We start from the raw sequence: 27,711 nt of genomic DNA on the forward strand, positions 1-27,711 counted from the left end.
ACTCTGATGATAAATCCTCGCAGCACTTCCACAGGATAAGAGAGCACAGGGGTCTTAAAGTGCTTAACTACCGTAAAAAGGAAAAAAATATTGTAGAAAAGAAAGAAATACATAATTATGTTGCAAAATACAGTACTTACAGTATGTTGTACTTCAATAGCTTTTAGATATATCTATTTAAAACAGCAGAAGAATGCATTATTAAAAAGTTTTATGTTAGCACTTATGACATCCTGTGCTAAATCAAAACCTAGCCTGGTTTGCTGCATAACATTTAGTTCTTCAGTTCCCTAAAAATCGCTGTTTGATGAAGGCCGTTTTTGTTGTTTTTCAAAAAAAATGATCAATTTAGTCTTAGAAATCATATACATTTACATTCAAGGGTAATCACCTCTAGAAAAAGAACAATAACACCCCTAAAAGCAAGTTAATTTAATATTGAACAAAATATAAACAACCTTGGAAAAGGTGATACTATCCACGTGTAATTTTATACATATATGTATATATGAACAGATATAGATATATGTATATATAATACAGCATAAACACGTAAGAGACAATGGAGTTCCATAGTAACAGCTTATACTTGCCTCTACTCACTGTTGTGTTGTTCTAGTTGAAATACATCAGCACATGTGTTTGTGTCTTAATACTGACTATAGCACACTCCGTAGGGACGCTGCATTCGCTTCAGTCATAATTAACTACTAAGAGAAGATGTTATAGGAGCTGGGCTCCTTCCCTGCCATGCCCTTCCCAAAATAAAACTGTAAGCCTGTTACTGACCTGTTAATGGTGTTTTAACTCATCCAGTTATAATCACTGTGATCTGAAAACCAGAAAACCAGTCCAAACCAAACATTCCCACCTGGGGGGAAATCTGCATTTACTGCATGCCCGTCTGCTTTGGCTATCTTTTGTGTAAGCCAAAAACCAGATCCCGTTCTTACACACAGATTTTACAAGCGTGTAACTGCACCAGCTCCGATAGCTTTGGTGCACATGCCCAGCAGCCTATCTGACAACTGATGCTGTTTGATACAACACAGCCAGATTGTGTTAAATCCCGGAGTTTCAGGATCAAGCTGAACAGTACAAAAGCAAGGAAAATGCAAGGTTACAACATGTGGAGTACTAAAAGCATAAACACTGAGAGTGATTCCAGATTTTTAGAAGATGAAAAGAAAATCATGCTCTGCTTCTCTCTAGCAGCAAAACAGGGGGGGGGGGGGGGAAAAAAAGAAAAAGGAAGTTCTTAGGTTTCTAAGAAAAACATTAAAACTTATAGGAGTCTTAGAGGCAAGCCCCAAGGGGAGAATTTCCTGGATTAAAAGAGAATCATTTTGCTATGGATTTCTATCCTAAATGACCTGTTGCAAGTTAAAAGTTACTCCACACACTTATGATGCTTTTTAGCCAAGCCTGCTGCTTAGTTAAAACCTCACTAGCAAAAACACAACTGGGATTGCATATCCTTTAGGCTTAGCAGGGTTACCTAAAGCTCTACAGAAGGGGGGGGTTCTCAAATACAGCATCATAATCATGCTACACAGCAGTGCTAGAAAGGACCCAGGAATGGAGGACTGAACAGAGTATGAGCCTGGGAAATAGTCCCTCAAATTAAGCAGGAAATTCAATGAAACAATTCATATTGCCTCACATAAGAGTGTTCGCGAGGTCCCTCCTCACCAAATCTTCTGTAGACCTTTGAATTACAGCATTGAATTTTACAGTTGTAACAGGATGCATATACCTGTATCATGCTGATGTGACGGTAAGAAAACAGTATTGCAAAACCAGCTCCAGAATGAACATCAGGGGAAAACGTCAATGAGAAATGGGCTGCACTTTTAGGCTTATTTTAAAATTTACAGAGTTTCAGCTCTGTGACTTGTTAGTTTGCATTTCAGAATTAAAGACTGTTATGCCCGTTATCACAATAAAATATCATTTCACTTCTTCACTGAAATCAAGTATAATCTGGATAGGATCTCAAGCTGCTAGGGTAAAAAAAAAAAATAAAATGTATGAATTATCCTGGGGAGAGAAGAAATCATCAAAAAGAACCTGTCATCAACCAAACTGAATCCAAAATTTAAATTCTTTAGGAGGCAGTTTAAAAGTCTTTCTTCTTAAAAAAGAATTAACGTCTATGTAGGTGATGTGTCTAACTTGTGACCAGCTTCTAAGGAGTAAGACACATCCCTTTCATGAAGCACAAAAGCTGTATGATAGCATTTAAAATGTAATACAAGTTGTAACCATTCAGGTAAACTCTTGCTGTGTAGTGAGTAAATCATCCAGTATTATGTAGTAAGATACCAAGGAACACACTGTAAAAATACATCAATTATGTCATAATGCTTTTAAAAAGTGAAGATCTGGTGCTGTAGAAGTACGTTATTTTCAGTTTCAGCTCCTCTCCCAAGAGAATACCCATGGTACTGCATCATACCACAGGCATTTGATTTTATTTGCATCTTAAGCTTTAAATTATTACATCACTGTATTTTGATCTCCTGTATGGCACCAAATTTACTTTTAAAAAAGTGTCTCTGTGTGTGTGTACGTGTGTGTACATGTGGCAGGCACCAGAATGCAATGTTCCACGCTATTTTCTCTAGTTTGCTATATCTTCTCGTTCAGTAAAGCAGCCAGTGGAGCAGAGTTCTGCAGAGGTCAGTTACATTGCCTTCAGGGCAGCAATACGAGAGCCCAGGTTCTCTTGCAGGTAATACAGTAGATGGAGTTCATAGTGCTCTCCCGACTCAGGTACCCTTATACTGTGTCTCTCCTGAGGGTAGATCTAAAATATAAAATAAAGTCGTTAAGTATCCACAAGAGTTGTGGGCACCGACATTTAAACTGGTCCCCAGAGACACATTCAAAATATTGATGTAATCTCCCTGCATTAACTCTGCATCTGAGCTAATACACCCCATCATCCATTGCCTGAACCCAGAGACAACCCCCTGCACCCTCTAACCCAACTAATGCTGTGCTGGAGGTGACCAGCCTGGCTGAACACAGGCAGATCCTGTCCAGAGCCACATAAACCAGCATGCTCCCACTTCTGCAGCGCAGTGTGGGATACCCGGGCTACACCTGCTCAGAACCAGCAGGGTTTAATTAAGTGCATAACCCTGTTCCACACTGCACAAACACTGCGGTACGCCTTCAAACTGCACATCTCCTCAGGAGCAGCCTTAACTGCTCTTAACTGCTCATTTGCCTAACATGTTTTCCATTCACTCATTGAATCCTCCTTTTCAAAAAATGTTAGGGTCAAATACCACAGTTTTATGCTAGAATTCCAAGTTGCCCAGCACAGCCATGTCACAAGTTCCAATTTTGGACTCCTCAGTCAGAGACAGATGCAAATTACCTTTGCATCCTGATTCTGGCCTTACCTGTAAGTCATACGGTTTCCCAGCTCTCACTAAAAAGCTGAGTAAAATACTAGTGTGTGCAAAGTGAACATTCTCATCCAAGAATCCATGTAGCAGCAGCAAACGATTTGGTCTGAGAAAAGCAAGAGACAAACATTTCTAGACAGCATCCCAGAACCTGCCAGTCTTTTCACAGTCCACACACATCCCTTCAAAAACAGTCAATAGAAAGAAAACATCTGCATTAAAGACAGTGATTCCACTATTGTAAATCGCTCTGGATGGACGTGTCTTCCAACCCTATACCTTCCTCCTCTGTAAGTTCTTCCTGCATATGCACGTCCTGGTCAGCCGTTTTATCTGTATATCTTCTTTATTCTCAGAAGTATTTCCTAGCTTGGACAATACAACAGCTTAACACCTGCTCAGAATCAATGCTGATTTTCAGCTCTTTGGCAAGAAAGCCCATGGTCTCGGCCTGCTCTGCAGGCAGCCCCATGCTGATACAGCCGTCAAGCATGCAGAAAGCATCCCGATCAACTAATTTTTGTCTAGCTTAATGGGGTTCTAAAGTGCTAATCATAATATGAAGGTATGTTTGTCATTTCTTCAGACATAAAAGACAGTCCTTAATTACACTTAGCATAAAAGGGATTACATGGAATGGCCTGTAATTATGCAAATGTTCATCCAAGTATTACGTTTATTAGTGTTGGGTTTTGGTCTTTTTTTTTAAAAAAAAAATTATTATTTAATATTAGCATTTGTGATTCCAGGATTCAATTGCCAAGAACAGGGAGATAAAAACATGTCTGTGGGGCTTGAACTTTCCTGGTAGGAAAAGTAGAAGGCAAAAGACAGAACCAAACTTACTCAGAAGGAAACTTCTCAGCTTGCATGGCCACTGACCCTAGGTAATACCCCTGCTCATTGTGATCCGGGTGGCCCATGTAGCGCTCCGTGTAACCAGTGTCATAGAAAATCCACAGCGTGACAGGTGCTCCAGCAATGGCAACCTGCAAGTTCAACAGGGCTCTCAGACAAGGAGGGGAATGACACCACCTGAGCTGCTGATACAGGAATGTCCTTCCCTCCCACCCACAGCTCTGTCCCGGTGCAACTACAATTGCCCAAAACACACTGATAAGTTTACAACCCACAGCCTGCAGTGGAAAAAGCAAAGCAACCCTCACTCTCCCTCCCACAGTTCAGCTATGACCTACACGTGTTGAAAACAAGGCAGCTGCTGAAAACTAGGAAGATCTTACAGACAAATCAGAAGCAACACTAAACATATAACCCGCAAGGCCTGCTGAGGGAAGGGGATTTTGTCCAAATGCAAGTGCTCTGCTTTTGGGTTGCAAAACTTTTGTTGATATGAATGTCTAACAGAAACTGGGATCGATATCTCCCTAGGACTCAGCAAACTACCTTGCATAGCTACCACTGGCTTGCAGAGAGGCTTCTGAAAGATGACCAATGAGGAAACAAAAACCTCACCATAAAACCCTTTGCAAGGCAGGTATTTTTAAAAGTAAAAATTTAACAAACCTTAAGGAGTTGTCACAAGTAATTATTAAACCTCCCAGGAATATTCAGGTTGGACTTAGAGAAAGCAAGAGATGCCACAAAGAACAAAACACATCCCAAGAGCAATATCCAGCTCTTAGCACACCATCACCTTTGAGACTGGCCCAACAGCAGCCTGGCCATTTACCACAGTGGTCTAAAGTCACAAAATCACAAGAACCTCTTTTCAGTACCTCTCCCCATCCCCAGGCTGCCCTCCTGGCTGCTTCAGAACACACTGCTATGAAGCAACACAGGCAACTTGATCTGGGAAAGATCTGCAAAGAAACTATTCTTTCATGGCTGGAAAGGGGGAGGAGAAAAAGAAGGTGTTGTTTTTCAGCAGGATCATTTCCCTTAGTTGGTTCACAGCAAAGAACTCTGCTGACACAAAGCAGGCAACGGCTGAGACTATACAAGGTACCTTCAGCATAGGTGACCTGAGATTGGTGTAGCTATACCACAGCACAGTTAAGTTATTGCAGGCTTAACGGTCCAAAAGTTTAAAGCTCTCTCACGTGGAACCAGAGAGGGAATATCCTTCTGTGCTCAGCTGAACAGGGTTAACAGTTGCTCCTCCTCACCCCAGCTCATGAGAACAGATCCTCAGATATTCCAGTAAAACTGGCCTACCTAAACAGCCTCACACACCTCTTACATGCCAGGCTTCTTGGATGACAAGTGCGTTTTGCACAAAACCACCCTTCTTGCATCAATGCAGGAAGCCTTATGGACAACACCACACCTTCACATCAGGTCAAGATTACGTCTGGCTCATTTGGAGCTGGGGGAAGCAAGCACAATGACGGTGCAGTCACACCACACTCCTTGGGGTAGTTACACTCAAATAAGAACATACACTCCTGAGGAAAAAAGTTGCAAATTTGCATGAAGAGGTAGGAAAGCACAGCACTTAATTTCACAAAGGTAATTTTCTGATTTGAGGCATCTCTGTTAGTATTAATTATTGAGGCTGTACTGCTATGACTGCCTCTGAAAAGCTGAGTCCTATAGCTGTACCAGTATAGACTCAATGCAAATGCCAGCTCAACAGCGACAACTGGCTTATAGAAGAAAAGCATATCACCATGCTTCACACAGAAACACAAGTGGAGAACCAAGGATCCTGACAGCCCAAGGTCACACAGTACCTTATAACTGCTCTTGTGATACCCATTGACTGCTGGTACTGTGCTTGTTAGCAGGGACTAGCTTAAAAAAGTTAATAGATTCCCAGATTTGTTGTCTGTGAAATATCAAAAAATAACCAAAGCCTGGAAGCCTAATTAGAAATGCTGTGGAAGAAATGTTTGCTAGAAAAGCAGCTTCTCACTGAAGTCACCCAAATAGAAGGGTCTTGAAGAAAACAGCCAGAGCACTGTGTCCTCACTTGTCCAGAGCAAGCTCAAAAGTCTTTGTGCTGTGAACACCCATGGAAGGTTATATGATTAATGGAAGTATTCTGTCTGCACCATCAGAATAAGTACTCAATGTATGGACATACCCTGAAGATATCTGACCTCTGCATTAAAGCCATAAGAGAGAGGTAGCCTCCATAGGACCAGCCATGAATGCCAACGCGATCCAAATCAATGAAGTCATACTGCGATGCTAGATACTGCAGCCCTTCCACTTGGTCATCAATTTCTATCTGTCCCTGGGAAGGGAGAGAAAAAGGTAAATTTTGTTGGTTACTGACAAAAGTTACATTCTCAGGATTTCCAAAGGCAACCATCTCCAGATGTTGGCTGCTTCTGTTTGTGCAGCACCCAGCCACAGGCCAGCACTTCACAGTGCTAAGTATGCTCCTAAAAGATGACTCCTTTCCCCGCATAAGACAGTAAGTTCATGCTAACCCACCTCTTAACTATCTTTTTTTCATTTGTCTCCTTGTTTGGGGAAAAGTAAGATTTTCAGTGTTTTCACTTTTTGCTGTTACAAAAGCAAGGCTGCGTTCTGGCTCTGTGCATGAAAATGCCACTCCCAACAGAGACCCTGGCACTGGCTCTCCCTGCCTGTACACATGGCCAAAACACATTCACCCTCTCCAGCCTGACACAGAAACTGCCCTAAATATTAATCCAGGCTGTGAATGTAACTATCCTGCTCCGCGTGAGCAGCAAAGCATATCTGGTGCGTGTCAGAGACCCCCTTAAGAACCACCTTGCATTATGCCTGCCAGGCTGGAACTGATTTGCAACCTCAAACCCCGATGCCATATCTTTCCCATACTGAGCATCTTTCCACCCTCAAATCCACACTGCACAACTCTACGTAGTTCCCACGCCACAGGGTCACACAGGCAATGCTAGGCATCTGCGCCAAATCAGTGCTTCAGCTCAGGTAACACTGGGACTCAAACCTGTCTCTGGCTGAAAACAAAGAGCCAGACACAGAGCTCCACTTACCATTTTGTATTTAAAGGCTCCTTCAAACTTCAGCCCTCGGTGGCAGGACCCCCTGTTGTCAATGACAACAACAACGTAGCCCAAAGAGGCCAAAGTATTCAGACGGAAATACTTGATGCCTTTAAACCGATTGTTCACTAGCTGTACCTGGAATAGAAGACCAGCAATGACACAACCACACACGTAATGAAATCCAGAGGTCACCTCCTAATCCACTTTCAGATTTTATTTATATTTAACTTCCTTTAAACGTCTTATACATTTTTATAATGTAAAGTTTTCAAGATCCCTACTCCCTGCTTGTGGTCTGCTATGAAATAAACTCTCTTACCCCTGCAATAAGCCATTCTGTGTCACAGATATGAAGAGCTGAAGTCCACTGCGGCACCATGGAACAAGAGGAGTGGCTGCTGACTGCACAACCCAACGCCAAGCCTACAGCTCCAGCTCTGCTCTCCGCTCTCTGTTCTTTCCCAGGAGAAAATCTTCCCCTTCACCAAGTCTCACTCCAGCTGCCTTGGACCACAGCAAGGCACAGCAGAGTTGGGAGAAACAAAGCAGAGCTAAGGGGCTCACCTTCTGTTTATCAGTGGGGCAAGAATGACTGGGAAGCAAGCTCTCCTAAAAACACACTGGTAACGATCAGTGCCAACACAGAGCTCCCCTCACATACACATGGGGGAAGTGGAAACAAAGAACAGGAGCCCCTGTGGAGCAGGGGGAGATAGAACAGGACTATCTGCACACCCCTTTCTCCCAGTTCCAGCTCTGCTAGTTCATACCTATTCTCAGATCAGTGGCAGTGGCCTGATCCATGACCTGGAAATCACAACCACTTACAGCACCCTCAGCCAAGCAGCTACTCGCTGAACAGGCAAAATGCTACATGCTATGCTCAGCATGGAGCAGGAACCTTTCATACAGGAGAGCAGTGGAGTGATCCTGGCGAGCCCACCCCACTGCTGCACTCACCTGAGGACCTCCATAGATGAAGAGCACAGTGGGATACTTCTTTCCAGGCTGCAGATTGTGAGGTTTGTACATCATCCCATAGAGCGTAAACCCCGTGGAGCTCTCGAAGGAGAACACTTCTGGGGGAATGTAATCAGGAAGAGGGCCTGCCATGGGAGGGAACAGAGAGCCTAGTTTAAAAGGGAACGAATGAATAATGCAGCTCTGCTTCAGCCCTGACCCATCACCAATCTTGCTGCAATCCCAGCAGGGCTCTCCCACGCTTTCCAGTGGATGTAGCTGGGACCAGGCAGAGACTGAGAATGTCCCAGTCCTAGGGAAGCTTTCTCAGTCCCATCACGTCCCCATCCCTACTCTCCTGTGAACAGTAGTAACTCTTCTCCCCTGACACAGCCATTACAGGTATCCCATCCCTTCTTAACCCCACTGAGGACTCACTACATTAACACATGGAAATCACAGGATGTGGAGTATGCCTTAGGGAAGGAGAGATGAAAGGGAACAGAAACACAATGAAAAAGTAAAATCCCAAGAGCTGTCTCACAAAGACATGAGTAGGAAGCAGCACACAACTAAGAAGTGTACACCCCTCCCCAGAAGCTCAAAAGCATGCTCATTAGCAGGCATATAGCACAGAGTAAATGAACATGCTTAAACCTCTCCCCCAATGCAAAAACTGGCTGTCTACAGTTTCTACTGACTCTGGCAGCAGAAACTTGGTAATTTCCACTCTAAATTCCTTCATGGCTAGTTTATACCCATTTGTGGCTGAGCTGAAAACGTCACTCCTGTACTTCCAAGAACTCACACAAGCATGAGTTTCAGAGACAAGTCTAGTCACCCACAGCAGCAAATCTCAAACAAACATATCCTGGGACATCTTTAATTTTGTGATCCTGGTTGTCCTTTTCCAGTTCCTCATCCATGCTGTTACCTGCTGAATCTAAAATGGTAGCCCAGAATTCCTTTGTCCTGTGTGCTGCATCATCTTCAGGTCCTGTCAGCCGGTATAGCGACACACAGTGTGGGTTCTTCTGATTACTGAACTTGCTGATGAACATGTCACAATCCTTGGGGGAAAAAAAACATTTTCTTGAACTCCCTGGTGCAGTGACACAAGAAAAAGTGATCATTTCATTGTGCATTTAGATCTTTCAGAAGATGTTTATGGATCAAATTAACCCTGGAAGTCTGAGCACTTCTGAGAACAGCAGATAGACTCCGAGAAGCTACAGTCCTTAGCACACTGTTATTAACACTCCAAAGCCAAAAGTACACCTGCAAAACCCACAGTGGAACAAGGACCTTGCCACACATCCTCTTCTTGGTAAAGCATTCCCAGCTGAACAGGCCACGGCTCCAGATGCCTGGAACCCCTCTGAACACTGCCACAGGCTCATCTCCTCTGGTGATTACTCTGTAGCCCACTTCAGGTGAAAAGTGTCAGGCTCCAACAGTTTCAAAAAATTCATCCCAGCTCCTTTTGCCTGAAGTGAGCTGAAGAGCAACTGCACAGGGAGGTCAAATCTGGTTTCCAGGGCAGGTTTATGCACTCACTGTACAACATATATGAGCACATAAAACAGTTATAGTCAAATACAGCCTTGTCTGCTGACTGATGAAGGACAAGACTGGTGATAAGCCGCAGCACAGCCAGCCAGCCCTGCCTATACAGGACCTCACAAGCAGACAGGTACCTGGCTGACACAGCAGGCATGAGAGTAACCACGTTCTGTCAGCCGCTTTACTTCTCCAGGATTCTCGTAGTTAACAACGTACAAGTGATGCTCTAAAGGTGAGTCTTTTGTGCCTTGGAAGTACACCAGTTTTTTGGCTTCATCAACATAGATCTGTCAAAAATGAAACAAACAATACATCCCTCAATATCGTTTCTTTCCAAAACAATACCCAGTTTTACCACCTCCAAGTCTCCCCCCACCGCCCCACTTCCATAGAGATGAGTTACAGCCCAACAATCTGCAAAGAATAAGATAAATAATTGTTCTCACTGTCCACAACTCTGTCGGTTATGATTTGCACTTGTTGCTCAACTCTCTTACGCAGGTAGGTCCTTTACTCTTCCCACTCTCCCCTACTGTCTACTATGCTAAATAACTCTGTCCCCCATTCTTTGTCACCTCCCCACTCTTCTCTTTCCTAAATCACATATGATAAAAACCACCAATGGAAATCAAGGCAGCAGCTGACTGTAAACCACTGCTATGTTAAATACTCCTCAGTAATCCCCTCTTTTTGAGCAGAGCGCAGAACAGATTCGGCAGGTCAACCTACACACCTCATTCCCTAAGCCCATTTCCAGTTACCGTTCAGGAAGGATTCAAAGATGTGTATGAAGTTCAGACCAGTCAAACAGTTCTCCTAGAACTGCTGTTTGTTTCAAAAGATCAAAGAATTCATCCAGCTCAGAGCCAGAAGAGCAGCAGTTTAAGAAGCATTCCTTCCCTCCTTGTGCAAGCTCACAGAACACTGTGTGTTCTGGCTAAAAAGAGACAGGGCTAATGGATTTATGCTAATCCCTCCAACCAGTTTGTCTTCATTCCAGGACAGCAGTTGGACACCACCATAACATCTTGCTGCTCATGAAACACGGAATTTCCTCATTGCTGCCTTGCAGTATCTTTGCTCCCTTCTCTTTAAGGCTTGAACTTAAGGGGGAAAATTCCTTGTTGACAAGGATCCAATGCAGGAACACGCAAGAAAACAATGCCAACTAATGCTGCTTGTGTTGCTTTCCCACACTGCCAAAACGACCACCTTTGGTGCAGAATACCATACCCGAGGTAGAGAAGGATGAAAGCACACCGTAGACCAAAAAAACCCGCCACATATGACACATATGCTCAAACTCAATACCAGGGAGCAGCAAGGTCCACTCTTAGGGAGCAGAGCCTCACCAATGCGACATGTACTGATTTGTGAGGCCCCAGAGCTCATCTCCCTGCAGCGTGTGCTGCTTTCAGGGTATCCGTGCAGCAAGAGCAGAGACTTACATTGGATCCATGTCTGCCAAGCACTTCCCATTCCCCACTGGTAATCACTGTCTCCTCTTTGATGAGGCACTTGAAGTCACCTGTGAACAGCCAACATACAGAGATTTTACATTTTTACATTTTACAAAACACGTGGTCACAATAATACTTCTTCCTTTCAAGCTTTTTTACTAGAATAAATTCAAGAGCAAGCTGCAGGAGACCTCTGCCAGCTCCCCAGACAAATGTTAGGGCTAGTACTATTTAATGCTCTGTGAAATATATGTTAAAGGATTCACAGGATTCAACCCAAGGCCTGGACAGCTTGCTTACTTCTTTTCTTTTTCTTTTTTTTTTTTTAACTATTTTGTCAGTTGCACAGAAACAGAGATTTCATACTGAAAAATGGGTGTGCAAAGGGAATCTTGGGTGTCAAAAAATGGGGAATTTTGCAACAGAACAACTCTGGTTTTTCATTTCCCTTAGAATGAGGAAGATATGGGGAGAAAAAGAAGTCAAATGCATTCAGAGAAATCTAATCAACGCAGGATATAATGCTATCTGGGAAAAAAAACCCCACAACAATAGCTGCACGGAACTAGGACCTCTAGTAAAATTAGGTGTATTTTTTGTGCATGCAGAGCTCAGTAAGTGCCTTCAACACACACCAAGTAAATTAAGTATCACAGCATGAAACTGTAAATTGAAGAATACATGCTGTGGAAAAAACCTCTGGGAGCTTTGCACACAGCTATATCACGCATCTGAGCAAGACCAACCCTTGACTGCAACTCAGAAGCACATGGTCCTTGCATATTTTTTGCTTGAAATGACTCTTCCTGCATTCCCATTCGCAACAGCTGCTGGTAATTTTCTCCTACTAACATCTCTGTCTATATAGCAATACCATGATTGTTTTTAAGACCAGAGAGAAATTCTTTGAATAGTTGTCATATCATAGGTTTTGCTGCCAAGCACACATACTCATTTTAAAGGGAGTAACATGTGGGTCCACTCAGACCAGGAGGCACTCCATGGACTTTCTCACAGCATGTTCAAACCATGCTCTCTGTCAGCGCCTCTGCTACCAATCTGTTTGTAAAGGCTGACAGGGACTATGTTGGGTTTACTTGCAAAATCAAGTCCTGAACTAACACGCACCTATTAGATACACCGGACCCTGCACACCAGAGGTAGCCTTGTTACTGCTGTAATGATTAACCTCTGGCAAAGCCAGTGCACAAACAGTCCCAACATTGACAGAGAAAAGCCAACTAAGTGCATTTCATGGCATCACAGGGACCTTGTTTCCCCCATCTGATTTTTTAAACTTTTTAAAACTTCCCTCTGGTCTGTGAAGAAGAATTGGGGTTAAAACTAAGGCATGCTGAATACAGAACAAACCCTGTATAATTTCAAGAGGAACGACTATACAGTGAAGTGCTTTCCTGGACAACAGCGGGAGTTTCCAATAAGACAGTAATTCCTGCCACCTGCAAGAACATTTATTTCCTCCAGTTGACAGCAAATGCCCAATTAAAGCAAAAGAATAATTTCACTTACTTGGAGCAGGGAGGCCTCCACACGACCGTTTATACTTGCTCTCCTTCAAAACCGAGATGACTTTGTATAGGTGCCGGAAACCCGTTTTACACTCAGAGGCAAAAATGAACTCTATCTCATCTTCATGGGTTTGAGGGAAAACATAAAAGATATCATGGATCTGTGGAGACAGGGCAGTGGATTGTTATCAGAAGTACCTTGGCACTGAAATCACACATAGTAAGTTCCTCTTACGGCTCAACACTGACAACACAGTTCATGCTAGCAGGGTGCAGCACTGTCCTGTACTGGGAAAGCCAGTTATGCTGCCGAGCCAGGGGGTGTCTGCAGACAGCAGCCACATATGCTGCACAGCTCCTGGTGTTTTGCTAGCCTAACTCTTAGCTTCTGGCCACCAAACTAATTAAGTTTGGGTTTCTGCACCTGCCTTTCTAGATTAGATACAGAGGTGGGTCCAGCTCTGCAGACAGCATAGGAGAGCCACCCAGAGAAGCCAGAGTGCAGTGGCCTCCTCTGTCCAATGCTGTCTGGAAGCCCACAAGTGAAGGGTGACATCATCTTCCCACTCATGAAGATGCCAACTCTTGCTTCAAGGGACAACCTTTTTAGCGACTCAGGAGCATTTATCTGCACAGTATGAGCTGCCAGTCAAAAACCACTCCAGCTAGTAAAAATAATGGAGAAAGGAAAACTCACTGCACCATCCTGAAACCATGCCCACTATTGCTAAGGAGAAAGCATGGTATCAGAGGAAGCGCTTCCTGTGTAGGGACCATTCACTGGAAGGCTTTGTGTAAATGCTGTCTGCTGAAAGATCCAACTACTGGTCAGTGATTGATGTTCCCAGGCCTTTCTGCTCGCTGGCACACCTCCAATGGGGCATCACTTTAGAGACATCGATCTTTATCCACAGAAGTGTGAACAGCAGTCATTTTTACAGCATTAGCTTAGCACACCGATGTCTGGCCTCACAGCACAGGCCCTACAGCACATCTCCAAGGACATTACACACAAACCTATTTCACCAGACCACAGGTCGTTAAGGAGGGTTTTTAGTGACTGTTAGCAGACTCTCAGGACTTGTTCACCCAATATCATCTAGATACATCTTTGATAGCTGAAGAATACTTCATCTGCTGGCACTGCCACTGGTGAACAAATGGCACCAAGAAGGTGGAGGGCATTGGTGGGTAACACTGCAGGCAGGGGGCTGCCCTGGAACACCAGAGCCCTGGACCCTGCTCTGAGCTCTGTCTGACCGTGGCACAGCCTCAAGCAAAGCAGCTCTGCTTTCACATCCCAAATCTCTCTGTTCTGTTCTCTACATACCCGTTTTTTTTACGGCAGGAAGCACAGAATATGAACAGAACTTGCACAATGGGATCATTCTCCTAGGTGGCACAGTAACACCAATGTTGCTCAAGTGCTACAAATAGGTCTTGAACAAAAAACTGCCAGAGAAAGCTGAAATTCAAATTCTTACATTTATCCAGATGTCCGTTGTTTCTTCATAAATAATGAAAGGTGTAATCGAATCTGGTACAGCATCGATAAGTTTCTGTCTTTCCATTGCATCATCTTCTGTGGGGATGAATAATGCAGGAGGGATCAAGACTATCTGAAGTCGAGTTTGGGAGCGATCCAGTAAGATGGACCAGATGCTGTTGAGGAGACGGATATTAGAGGAAATAGCACACAACCATGAGTATTAGACAGGTCTGAAAATCTCAACTCATTAACACTAGGCATTTTGAGGGACTCAAGAATGTTCAATTTCAGTTCAAGCACAAAGCCATGTGTAAAATTTCACCCACATAAACAAATCTCTTCCATAACACAAGAACCTATTTCACTTCAATATTGCATAAGCACTGCAGGTTCAAAAGTTTAATTAATTCTATTCTCCCAGATTTGAATTGTGCTTTAAGGGAGAAAGAGAAGAGAAAAATCAGAGGGAATAATGAAGCAGAAAAATTTCAATTGAAATATCAGGAAACTTGTGAAAACACTAATGTCTTAAATCTGTCCCTGGCAGAGAATAATACTGGCACCTAAATGGACTGGCAGCAGACCTGCCATACTGCTGATGGCTTTGCACATAGCTCTAACAGTAATCCCACAAAAAGCAAGATAATGTAGCAAATGCGTCCCTGCATTTCTTCCACATTTTGGGGGAAAAAAATAAATTAAAAAGGTGAAAGCCATCTTTAGATTCAAGAACTGAAGAAGGAAAACTCTGGAGAATCATAGCATTGTTTAGGTTGGAAAAGACCTTTAAGATCATAGAGTCCAACCATTAACCCAGCACTGCCAAGTCCATCACTAAACAATGTCCCTAAGTGCCACATCTACACATCTTTTAAATACCTCCAGGGATGGCGACTCAACCACTTCCCTAGGCAGCCTGTTCCAGTGCTTGACAACCTTTTCAGTAAGAAACCCTTTCAGAGAAGCTTCTGGTGAGTTAGAAACACTGTACTACATCATCTACAGGGTTAAAAATGACATGCAAATGTAAGTAGCACTTACAGCAGGTTTTCTGATCAGTAAGTCTGGTCAGCAAGGATGGTCCAGTGGTTAGGGTGCTAGCCTAGGGCCTGGGGGACCTGGGCTCATTTCTCTCCTCAGCCACAGACTTCCTGTGTGACCATGGCAAGTCACTTAGCCTCTCTGGGCTTCAGTTCCCCATCTGTAAAATGGGGATAATAGCACTGCACTCTCTCTCACAGGGATGCTGAGAGGACACATACATCAAAGGCTGTGAGTGCCCAATACCAAAGCAGCAGGGCCAGGTACCAGAGAAAGAGACAAGGAGGATGTTCTTTTGGTTTTTGGAAAAATCATCCCTTTTGCACAAACAAGTTTGCAGCAATGTAAAAATGAAAGCAGGCTTAAGCTTGAAGAAGACAGAGACCACTACATTCTGCTTCTAACTGTATTGCCCCAAACCCTCTAAGCAGAGACAGGATTAACATACGCACTATTTTCCTTCTGGCGTCCACCCAGCTCTAGCAATGTACTCTACTCCTTCAAAGAGGATCTCGAACGGCTGAACTAGCTCTTTATCCACAACATCTGCAATCTGTTGACAAAGCAGCAATTCAGTGACACTGAGATGAACCCCCACAACCAGTTTTCATGCACGATGAGAGTCTGGACACAGAAGACTTCTTCTGTGTAGCTCATGCAATTTAGATTGTTCAGCCTTTGCAACACAGGGGATTCAACCCTGTCTGTAGCCAGACACCAGCATAGCAGGAGAGCTGCACACTACCAGCACAGCCAGGGCTGGGACTTGAGAAATCTGGATGCTGCCCACAAATCCATGTTTGTCTCGGACAAGTCACTTGAACATTCAGTTTTCCCATGTAAAGGGGAGGTGATTTGTACCGAGCTATTTTGTAAGGTGTTTTCATCGGTAGGTGTTGAACATCCTGCATGGCATCCAGTTATCAATGTGGTTCTAATTCATTATATGCAGTTCTGCAGTCTGTCCCTGCTGGCACCGGGAACAAGTCACAGTGGTACCCAAAGGGTACTGATGGCTTTCCCTGCCTTTGCTGGCTGATGTCAGCATCACTATCCCAGCAGGTGACTGTTGATAGCTGAAGTAGCTCAAGAGTAGAGAGAATCCAAATAATATATGGCTGTTACTGTATCTGTTTGGTAAGATTAATTTCCCAACTGTCCAAAGATCTTGGACTGGACTATGGAAATTTCTGCACCAGTTAAAAAATCCTGGGGCAAAAGCAAAGCTCATCTCTTTCTATATGTTCACACTTTTGTAAAGTGATATGTTGTCTTTGCAATCAAATTTTCCCAATATCTGCAGCCAATCAAGAGATCTGTCACGTAAGAAGGTCTAACCATCCACACCTAAAATATTCTGCTCTGCAGCTCAGCTCATAAACCAGTGGTAGGGAAGGAAAGCATAGCCTTGAGAAATACTGCTGCACACACAGACACCAAGCATCTGCGTGGGAATGAGCCAAGTTCACTGCCTCCAGAGAAGCCATTAAGTTATCACAACCAAGAAAATTTATTTGTAATGAACTGGAAAATGAATTTTACCAAATAAGAATCACAGGAATTGTATTTATTTGGAAAACAAGAAGAACATAGAACTTACTCTGCCTTCCGCATTGATTGTCACTTCAGATATCTTGAAAGTGACCTTTGGATTTGCTGTACCTATAAAAACAGATGTTAGCAGTCAGGCACCAATTGTTTGCTTCCAAGAGGGCAGACTTGAACTGTGGATTATTGTGGTGTTATGAACTGTGGTTCTAGAACTGGAAAAGGCAAACAGCAGAATGCTCTTTGATCAAATAGCCTACTTGCACATGTTAGGGACAGCACAGAACCAGACAGGGAAAAATGAAACTGCAAATATGAGGCAGATTCAGATCTGATCAAGAGCCATGGTACTGTCACAGTCAGTCGTCTCTCCCACAGTCAAAGAATGCATGTATTACTTGGAAGTAAATGCTCAGGAGTGATCAGAATAGCGAAGTAAACGTTGGTTTACTGTTTGGCTGTTATTCTCAAGGTGGTACATAGAAAAGTGGTCTAGTGCTAAAAGGCATCTGTGAAAATGAAACACTTAAAAACCTATTACCATGACTAGTGCAGTTAAGATAATAAAGCTACATATTTGTGTTGAACACTGAAAATCTAAAGTGAAGTCTTTACACAAAGTCTGCACAAAGCAGCAACTCAGCCTGCTGTACAGCACCTGCAGTGCTAAATGCTGGGGTGTGCTCCACAGCAAGAAAAGAGGGGCTAAAGAATAAAGCCACTGCCAGCTGATCCACAAGAAGCCACCTGTGGCAAATTCCATGTACTCTGAATATTCTCAATGCTCCTGTGAAGTACTCCCACTTCATTAACCTGGTTTACACCAAAAAACTGCGGCACTGAAGTGAAACAACTTGCCTTGCGCCACAGTGCCAGCCTGTTTAAGTACCTATCTTCTCCCTGGGAAGAATTTTCTCCACTACCTCAAGCTTTGCCCTCATAACCCACAGAAAAGGGCTATTGCCCCTGCAGCTCAGAAACTGAGGCCCAGAGATTAAAACCTAGATTTCAAAAGTTTTTTTAAAAGGAATTTGGACTTTGGTTGGCTCATTTTCCTGAACTGCTGAAACTTAGCATTGAGCAGAGCTATGACAAAATACTTTCAAAAATCTGAGTGTATACATGTGCTGAAAAAACATCAGGAGTCATCTCTCGCTTCCCAGGCTAACACTGAGCATTTCTTCCTCCTTGAAACAAGAAATAATGATAAGCAGAAAACTCTTCCCAGTGGATCAGGGAATCTGCAAGATCTGAATGAATTCTACAGCTTCAGAAGGTCAGCCAAAGAGAAGATATTTCTCCAAAAAAGGAAGATTACAGGTATGAGGAAAGAGAATGTTATCTGTGAGCAACACACCCTGCTGTAAAAGCAGGGAAGTCTCAGAAGAACGAGGGCTGAACTGTTCAAACTTGGCCCATTCACCTGACAGTAAATCAACCCTCAGCAGCTCTACTAAAGTCCCACCTCCCTGCTTCCAAGACCACTCCACTTAATATGCTGCAAGCCTGCCCTCACCCTTTACTGCTGAAGCCTCCAGATCATTTACTGTTTGAAAATATGACAACAGGCTGTAAGCATGCCGAGTTTGTTGTTCAAAGTCCAGGAGCAATCACAGAGACCAGAGTCCTTCAGAACTTGAACTGTCAGGGCACTGCCAGCAGCTATACAGAAACCCTCCCCCCAGAAAAATCAAAAAGCCATAATTCTGCAGCTATTCCCTCAGAGACACAGGGCTGTAATGAGAATCAACTCCTCAACAACTCAGATCTGTCCGGATCTGAGACAGCAGCTCCAAAACAGTGACAATCAGATAGGGTTTCCACCAACTCCTGAGACACCAGACTCGGAGCTCTTAGAAATCATATGGCTGGAATATCAGCATCGTCACCAGTGACTAATCTAACCTCCACAGCAGCAGTTTCCCCAAACACATTTCCACCACCTGGACACCAATTCAAAGATGACTCAACACCTCTCCAACAACCCCCTGCTCCAGGCTAGGAGAGTCACTGCTGTCAGGCACATGGAATAAAATACGTGTCTCCCAGAAACAGAGATGTAAGGGTCTCACCAGTTTTGGGGGTACCGGAAGGAATCTGTTCTTCTTGTCTCCAGCATAGGTGATGTGACATGAATAATTTCCACCTCTGACTCATCATTTTCTTCATAAAGAATTCGAAGAACTTTACCTCCATCCAGTGCTGTAAATGAATTAACATTTCCTGGTCAGAACAGCTCTTAATATCAGTTATTGCAGTCATCAACATTCTCACAGGAGCACAAGCTGGTTGGAAGGATGAATAAAAATCCAACAAAGTCTGTGATTCATGTTTCATTAAGCAGAACACTCTGAGAATCTTACAACTCCTACCATCGCTGTGAAAAGGAAAGCCTCTTCCTCCAATAACGTGCTCACTAGGCCACTGTAACATGCCCACTGCTGCAGATAGTTCAAAAGGAGCTATGAGTATAAGGTTCTTATCTTGCATAAAGACAAGTAACAGAGAAAAATAACTCTGCACTGGACAGCACAGCAGGGGTGCCACCACATGCCTGTCAGGCATGCTGGATTCACCACACTTACTTGGCTGTGCCTTTGGGCTCCACCAGTAGCCAGTGTATCTGTCAAACTCCTCCTGCAGCACAAAAGTAGCCACGCCAGCAGATTTTGGATCCTCTTCAACATTGGCCAGTTCTAAAATAAGACACAGAAGAATTAGTTCATCAGGTACTGCAGAACCTAACTAGTTCTGCATTATCCCAAACATGGCCCAAGTTCATCCCCAGGGAACAATTACATGATAATAAATCTGACTTCTCATCAGATTTGTTTTCTGCTTCCACCCTGCTCTGTTCATTTATTTAGAGAGGATCTAATCCTCTCTGACATGGCAGCTTCTTTTAGGAAAAGAAAGCCATACTCCCTTATTACTCCTACCCAAATAGTCTCTCAATTTTCTATGTACTAGTCAAAAAAAAAGAAAATGTTCTCTCTAACTGAGCTCACTGAATTGGAAACACAATTTTTAAGGAAAACAAAGAAAAAAAAAACCCCAAACCAAACCTTTCTGAACAACTGAAACTACCAACATTCAGAAAACTGAAAGCATCAGTATTTCATTCACTGTACCAACCAAAAGTAACAGACTTACATAACATCTCAACATGCTGACATATCCACAGGCCTTCAATATTTTTCCTGTTACCCTGGAGGTAACTTAGCAGCGCTTCATAAATAATTATCATCTGAGAAGGAGTCATTGCTACAGTTTATTTTTAATGTACTTACATAATGTTTTAATATTTAACATTTAAATAAGCTAAAGCATTATTATAAAGTGTCAGAAATTTTAATTTAACTAAAATTTAAATGATACAGTTTAAATACAAAGTTATGATTTAAATACAGAACGCAATCCACTTCTGAAAAGCCTTTTATCCACAGTTTTCAATTTTCCTTCCTCCGTGACACATGTCTAAAACAGAGCTGGAGAGAGTAAGAAGCAAGGACCCAAGTTACCGAGTATGAGGGGCCAGCAGAAGCCACAATGCTATTCAGAAACTGTCTATACTGTTTCTAAAAGGCCCTGCAGCCTGATTTCACTGACAGAAACTTTCCTCCAGTTCTATTCCACCCACAGCTCCTCCACACAAAAAAGGCTGTTCCAGTAAAAAGGAATGTTCTGTGTTTCAGGCGAAGAGCCCTTCCATATGCATTCAACAAATAACTCATTCTGCCACATTCCACAGTGCAGGGAGAAGAATCATCCCACAAGATCTGCACTAGAGGAAACATGTAGAACGTGACACACAAGGTGGTCACTCCCCCAGATTTCAGAAGAACCCCTAGTTCCATTGCTTAATTTAATCTAGCAAGAACAAGTGCAAAGGAGATGCAGATACTTTGATTCAGGATGCATTACCATTGTGCACAAATGTTAGCCTCCTTTCTTCTCTGGTTTCTATATTAGATATCCAGATGTCATTGCTATGGATAAATGCAATCCAATTTGGATCAGCTGGACAAAGCTTGGGATCCATCCGGATATTTGGACAACTGGTCTCTACCAGAATAGGTCTTAAAGGCTGTTGCTGTTTGAAAGAAAAAAAGAAAAAAGCATAGTAGGCAATGATAACACACAGACACTTACATAAACTAACCTGGATTATCAGAAGGTCTCTAAAAGCACAGTAATGTGGACACTGACTTCAAATGCACAGGTTTACAGAGGAATTTTAAACACAGAAAAAAACTATGCAGTTATTTTATAGGGAAACTTGTGCTTCTACCATGATTACACAGATCCCACCAGGGCCTCTTTCACCAGTGCTGAGGATTAGCCACAAATCAGAAGACAGCTTGCCTAGAGAAGCCTGGCACACTCTTAAAAACAGCACCCTAAAAAGGGGGTTGGCAGAACATATAATCTTGTCCTCCAAAAGCATCTCAGGGTACAGTAAATTCCCCCTGACAGCAGGGTTAGACAGACATCAAGCATCTGTTACGATAATAAGAAATTATTTCAGCTTTGAAGTCAAATTTCAGCACCAGCAGAGTAAAGGCTGCTTGTTTTGCAAGTTAAACAGCCAATCTGTAACATATACAGCACTGACTGCTGAACGGTGACCTCTAAACCACAGCTTGGGAACAAAAGTTGCCTCTGATGTCACTTCTGACTACATGAAAGAGCATATAGCCTTTGTGTTGCTTTTTATTGCCATCGCTAAAGAAAAAGAAAAGAGATCAGGTGTTCTGTCCTGCTGTCACTGTTACCACCATGTCTGGTAATTCCCCACCCGAGTCTCTACAACCATGCAAATGCAGCTCTACGGAGGACTCCTCCACATTTCAAGGGTTCTCAAGGCTACCTGCCATGTTAGTGCAACAATAACTAATGATCACGTCCTTTTGCTTTCACTCCAAGCCAAAGGAGCTTCTAGCCAGAGCAAAGAAGTACTGCAGTGAGACAGGAGATGAGTAAACTCACAGTGAATCCATGAGGGCCTCCGTCTTTTACATGATAAATTCCACTCCCCGCCTGAAACAGAAAGGTGCCACTTTCTCGGTGGTAATCGTAAGAGGCAATCCCAATGGTGCCAATTCGCTTCCTCTCCCGTAGCAACTCCTCTTCACGAGAGTACATCCCATAGTCCAGGATGGCCTGAATACAGGCAGAGAAGCACAATCAACACCTCTGCTCTGCACATCCTACTATACTGTCAGAGCGTCTCTACATGCCAAGCTTTCAGCAGCAGATGGCTGTGCTGACATCTTCCTCCTCCAGACTCGTGCTGGCAGCTACAAGCTCGCTCCTGCTTGTGCCTCTGCCATCAGCACTTGTAGGTGCAGGCCATGATCAGACCCCACACAGCTGTAAACCAGATAGCCGCCCTTCCCATAGCAAGGCCAGCACCATTTCCAATATTCACTGGTCTAAGAAAGATCAGACCGAAGGTCTGTTATTTCTAGAATGAGCAGGAGAGTTTTTGCAAACTTTCGCAAAGATACGCAGTGACTGGTCAGGTGGGAGGAGAACACAGCATGAATCCTGCGCCTGGCTGACAGCCTCAGGAAATAACACAGGGCAAAATACACCTAATTCCACACGGGGTTTGTCCCACCTCCTCCAGCCTGTCACAGTGTCTGGGATGGGACTGATGCAGGCTTGCAATGTGCAGAGGTGAAAAGGGATACACACCCCAGTGAGTGGGAAAAGAATCCTTTGCTCTAGCATGAGTCATGAAGCCACTGACTGATGCTCTGGGGGACTCAGCACTTCCCCCTGCAAGACAGTGATTATCAGAGACTACAGGCTCCCTCAACAATCCCCAGCATCTCACAGCAGAGAAACCGCTGCATATTAGCACTTGCAATCTCTGCCGGCAAAGGAAGAATCATCCAGCGCACAGCTGTTATGGCGTACAAGGGCTGTAACTCCAAACACTGGTGAGAACGCTGTGCTTGTTTTAGAGATGGCTGCAGTTAGCCAAGTACAAGGAGAATCTTAAAATATCTGAGACAATAAACTCCAAAATTTAACAACGGCTTTTAGGTGCAACCCCCAAGTCCGTGTACATGCCATGCTTCCAAGAAGCAAGAAGGAAATCAGGACCCACCGGAAAAAGATCCAAAAGAGGTTTCCAGGAAAGCAACAGGACAGCAGCTTTGTTTATAGTTTTGGGAATTTCAGAGTAGAAGAGCGTATTCTCCCTGTTCTCGCCAGACATTGCTATTGTGAAAGCGTGGAAAGAAAAAAAAAAGTATGTTAGCTTTCTGTTATTAATCCAAATACTCTCAAAGGATGCCCAGGAACAGTTTTCACGGGCCCTTCCTACCAGACAAAGTACTTATGGTCTCTGCGCTGCAGCCTTGCTCTGGGAATTCCCTGCTTCACAGAAACACAGGTCACAGAGAAGGCAGAGAACAAGGAACTACACCCAGGCTTACTGCATGATGCCTGAAGCATATGTGTGTCTTCTTGAAGGCTGGGGGCCCTTTTATTTTATAAGCTTTTAAAATCAAGGAGGGCCTTTCTGCTAATTCCCCTGGCTAGAACACACCATGATGCAGCTTGTGTTTGAAAGATAATGCATCTTTAGGAAGGTTTGAAAGTTCCTTTCCTGCTCCTCTCCCTCAGTGCTATTTAGATTTCTGAAAGCTCCTGCCAAGGCACATGGGGATTGGCCCAAAGGGAGCCAGATGTGCCCCGGGGAAGGCCAAGTCTGATCTATAGCTCAGGAAGCGGCCTGCAGGAAGGCAGAGCTCAGCCTTAACCCACCCTCAATGTGTTTGAACTCAGCATCATCCAAGGGTTATGACCCCCATCCTTTGAAAAGGGGAAAAAGGAGACAGATCAACAGCTTTCTATGTCACTGCACAGCACATACAAAGACTCTGTGAATCACAAATCAGAGCTTAAGCAACTAGCCTAAGCAGCACGCAACGGGGCTAGAACATGGTTCTGGCTCCTCAGCCCTTGCTCTAGCCATTGCTTCTCCCTCAACTCAGTGTTTCATGGACTTATGTTCAGCTAGTGTAGCTTTGGACAAAAGCATTCCTCTGCCGTAAGGCCTGCTCCAAAAAGCCACTCAGAAAGTTGCTCACTGTATAATTTACAGTGCCAAATCACTGCAAGCACAGCTGCAATTTAGAAATGCAGACATATCAAGGGAACACTAATTGGTGAAACAATGCAGAAGTGACAACAATAAGGCCAAGAACAATAAATTACATTAAGTTTTCCATTATCAAGACCAAAAATGTTGAGGAAAATAGTTACTCTTCCCCTGCCCTACACTGCTATTTATTCCCCACAAGATCCCTGGAAAACCTACTCCATCAGTAGCTGAGACACAAAGGAATTCCAAAATTACACTTATAATCTGCTTTGGAAGGGAACTTTGAAGGACAACAAGGTTCTACTCACTAATCCTAATTAAGAGAAAGGAGATCAAACCTACACAGTTTTTGGAGAGGGGATCTCATACTTGGCAGTGAGAGAAAACAGACCGAACAGACGTAACCCGTCCTCCCAGCTAGTGAACATGCCCCAAAGGACACTTCACTGTCCTCTTCCAGCTCCAACAGGCCTAATGGGTTACCTCCAACTACACCATTTCTGTGAGAGATTAAATTGCAAGTTCTAATGAGACATTACCATCACAAACACGACATTTGACCAGCCAATCTGCCCTGAAATCCATTTTAATCACCAGAAACATCCAGCTCTCAAGAACAGTCAAACCCAAACAGCCTCTGCAGTGACTGTTTAATCAAGAGACAGGCTGTCGCAGCAAGCTTACCCAGATAGTAGATCCTATCGGAATGAGGTCCTTCAGGATCATTTTTCTTCACAAACGTGAAGTCATGCGGGGCTTTTGCCATCATGTATCCATGATACTTTCGCGTATCTGTGAGCAGTTTTCGAAGCTGGCTCCATGAATGTCTCTCTACATAGAAAGGTTCCAGTTTTGGCTGCTCCTCTCTCTGGACCTGCTCCTCGCAGCCCGCAGTTTCAAAGATTTCAAGGCCCGGCTGTTCAGTTTCCATGGCTGCTGCCATGTTGCATGTTTCTGGAAGAACAGAATAGCAGAGGTTCAGCATTGCCTTTCAGCAGCCCAGCAAACATTCACTTCAGACTCCCAAAACACACCACAGCAAAAGCGCTATAAGAAAATCACCATTTCATGGCGGGGGCGGGGAACCCACAGCAGAATGAAGAGGACTAGGAAAGAGATTTCTGCTGTGGAACACAGGCTGCCGTCACTCATCCTTTCAGAATGGGAATAAAAACTTCATAGAGCCACACAGATTTATTGCTATTTGCATTTCCCACACCCCCATATACCAACTACTTAGTTCACGAAGTGGATAAATTCCTCCCATTAAGCTCCTATCTGCTCCTTCCTCCGCGTGAACTGTACAAATGTCATCTTGCTACACCGATACCACAACAGGGGATGATTAGGACTGTAGCACGACCTGGAACAACCAGCTGCTTAGGAGAAACAACATTAGTAGTTGATTTGGAACCACCAAGCCATACATACATCATGAGCCCAGGCAACTGCATGCCCACATTCCCATTATTCTCCTATAATTTCTTGGGTTTGTTTGCATCTCTTTTCAAACAAAGCTTGGAAGGGTCTAGCAACGATCATCATTATTATATCAGGGATTATATATCAGGGATTTATATTGCAGGGATATAATTACAAATACTGTACGGATAAGACTCTTCCAGAAGCATGAGGCGATACCAGAAGAAAGGGGATACAGTGAAAAAAGCATTTTCTAAATAGGTTTATCTGCAGGATAAGTCTTATCCTTCTGAACAGGTTGTTAATTTAGCAGATATCTCTTCCTGCAGTCAGCTGTATAGTCTACAAAGTATATCTGAGCTGGAATTAACAGCCCAGATGTCTGGCAAGAGGAAACCAAGCCCTTCTACTGTAAATCCCAGATCTGAGGACAGGTTCAAAAGCATCCAAACTATAAAATCCCACCGCAGAGATCATTACCTGGGAGACCAAGGCATAAGGATTGTCAAGTCTCAAACGGAGGGTTCTTTCTATATATAGAATGGAAATACTTCACAATTGTTCTGCACACTGCTAGGGTTGAACCTGGTGGCTTGAGCCTGACAGAAACACTTATGCAGACTAAGTAAAGCATTCCCATTGAGCAAACAGGTACTAAAGGACCACCAGATCTTGAGGCACGGGCTCTGGCAGCTGTGCCGCCTGAGACAAAGCTCCCTGACAGACTAGCTCTCCTGCAGCTGACAGATCTCATCACAGATGAGTGAAAAACAGACGACCTACACCTCTGGACCAAACTCAGTTCAACAAAAACTGCTAAAAGCAAAGCAGAGCATGTCTGGATTAAGTGTTTGGTTCCATCTTTGACAATACAAACACAGGCTTTCTTTCGTCCAAGCTATTTACAACACAAAAATACAGCAGAAATGAAACGCCCCTGTAAAACTAGAAGGAGAGTCCAAACACATACACAAAACAGTGCTCTGTTCAGACAGCATTAGAAACTGAGAATGAGACTTCAAATCCCCATCGCAAAACTCTTATTTAATTTGCAGGATTCCAACAAAGAAAAATCTCCTTTCCCCACCTATACCCAGATACTGGTATGTCTTAACATGACCTACCTCTCAAACTTCCCTCCCAATAAAAGATAAAATCCGAGAGGCGTAGACTTTAACGAGCAAACGAGAACATCCTGATGTTAACCCAGGGTAACGCGAGGATCTGCCCCTCAGGAGATCACTGCGGGATCTCAACTGCAGCCACCTTCTGCTAGGTGAAGCATTTCATTTCCACCTTCCCGCAGCCAACAATGAGAGCCCGCCCCATCGCTCGCTCAGGGTGCGAAGCACTACAACGTAGGACACCTCGTACACCCGCAGGGCACGCCAGAGGCGCAGGTCGGGCCTGAGCGGGGTGAACGGCCACGGGCCTGCCCTTGCCGCCGAGGTCTGATCCCGGGAGGGGCCCTCCACCGCCTGTAGCAGCGGGCAGGCCTGGCCGGGGGCGGAAAGCCAGGCCGCCCCCGGGCAACCCCCACGCCCACCCTCACCCCACGGGGTCCCAGCAGCTCCTTCCAGGACGGAGGCGGCGGCCCCGCTCCCGCAAGACCCACCTCCACCGGGAACCCCGGGCCCCAGGAGGGTCCTCACCCACCCCGGTACTCACGGCGCTCCGCAGCGGCGATGCTGCCGAGCCCAGCCGAGCCGCTTCCGCTTCCGCCAGGAGGGGCCGCCGGGCCGCGCTGGGCGAGGGCGCCCCCTGCACGCGGGGAGGAAGCGGCGGCGCCGCACGTGCCTCAGCCGCGCCGGGCGAGGGCGCCGCCTGCCGGCCGGGAGGACCGGGCTGCGGGGAGCCAAGGGGAGGGACGTGCAACGCTCCAGCCGTGCACGGGGACCCGGGGCAAACATTTTACCCCTTGCACGGGGACCCGGGGCACACACACACGCACACACATTACCCTATGCACGGGGGTCAGGTCAGGGAAACCCCCATGCACGGGAACCATTCAATTTCAAAGATCGGCCCTTTGCCCCGCAAAATAAGCTAGCACTTCCACACCAACATGCTTCCCACACACAAAAAAATTTCCCAGCTACTAGCGACACGTGTTCAGCCCAGGGCACCCACAGGCTCCAGTGCAGTAAGCCCCCAGCCAAATGTTTCTTCTATACATTTGAATTTCCCTTTGCAAAGCG

The 27,711-nt window shown here is 44.5% G+C and overlaps 1 protein-coding gene across 1 annotated transcript; it reads right to left on the reverse strand.

Moving 5' to 3' along the window:
- Positions 1 to 417: 417 nt before the first annotated feature.
- On the reverse strand, positions 418 to 27,265 carry DPP8 (dipeptidyl peptidase 8). The gene is made up of 20 exons (XM_055815411.1): positions 27,182 to 27,265; positions 24,776 to 25,045; positions 23,090 to 23,202; positions 21,961 to 22,134; positions 20,896 to 21,064; positions 19,557 to 19,667; positions 19,046 to 19,173; positions 17,024 to 17,086; positions 15,876 to 15,976; positions 14,378 to 14,555; positions 12,895 to 13,054; positions 11,353 to 11,432; positions 10,039 to 10,191; positions 9,276 to 9,411; positions 8,342 to 8,487; positions 7,370 to 7,516; positions 6,466 to 6,618; positions 4,266 to 4,408; positions 3,414 to 3,525; positions 418 to 2,809 (listed from the first exon to the last, which is right to left on the reverse strand). Exons 2-20 carry the CDS (start codon positions 25,032 to 25,034, stop codon positions 2,687 to 2,689), a joined length of 2,649 nt encoding a protein of 882 aa, XP_055671386.1. The 5' UTR covers positions 25,035 to 25,045; positions 27,182 to 27,265; the 3' UTR covers positions 418 to 2,686.
- Between the last annotated feature and the right edge of the window lie 446 nt (positions 27,266 to 27,711).

This window comes from Falco peregrinus, chromosome 1 (assembly GCF_023634155.1).
Source record: "Falco peregrinus isolate bFalPer1 chromosome 1, bFalPer1.pri, whole genome shotgun sequence".
In the NCBI taxonomy this organism is placed as follows: domain Eukaryota; kingdom Metazoa; phylum Chordata; class Aves; order Falconiformes; family Falconidae; genus Falco; species Falco peregrinus.

Coding starts and splice junctions, on each gene's coding strand:
- DPP8 (XM_055815411.1), bottom strand. CDS start 25,034: ATGGCAGCAGCCATGGAAACTGAACAGCCGGGCCTTGAAATCTTTGAA. Junction 23,203..24,775: donor CGATAGGATCTACTATCTGG/GTAAGCTTGCTG, acceptor CTTTCACAATAG/CAATGTCTGGCGAGAACAGG. Junction 7,517..8,341: donor TCATCTATGGAGGTCCTCAG/GTGAGTGCAGCA, acceptor CTTCTATTCCAG/GTACAGCTAGTGAACAATCG.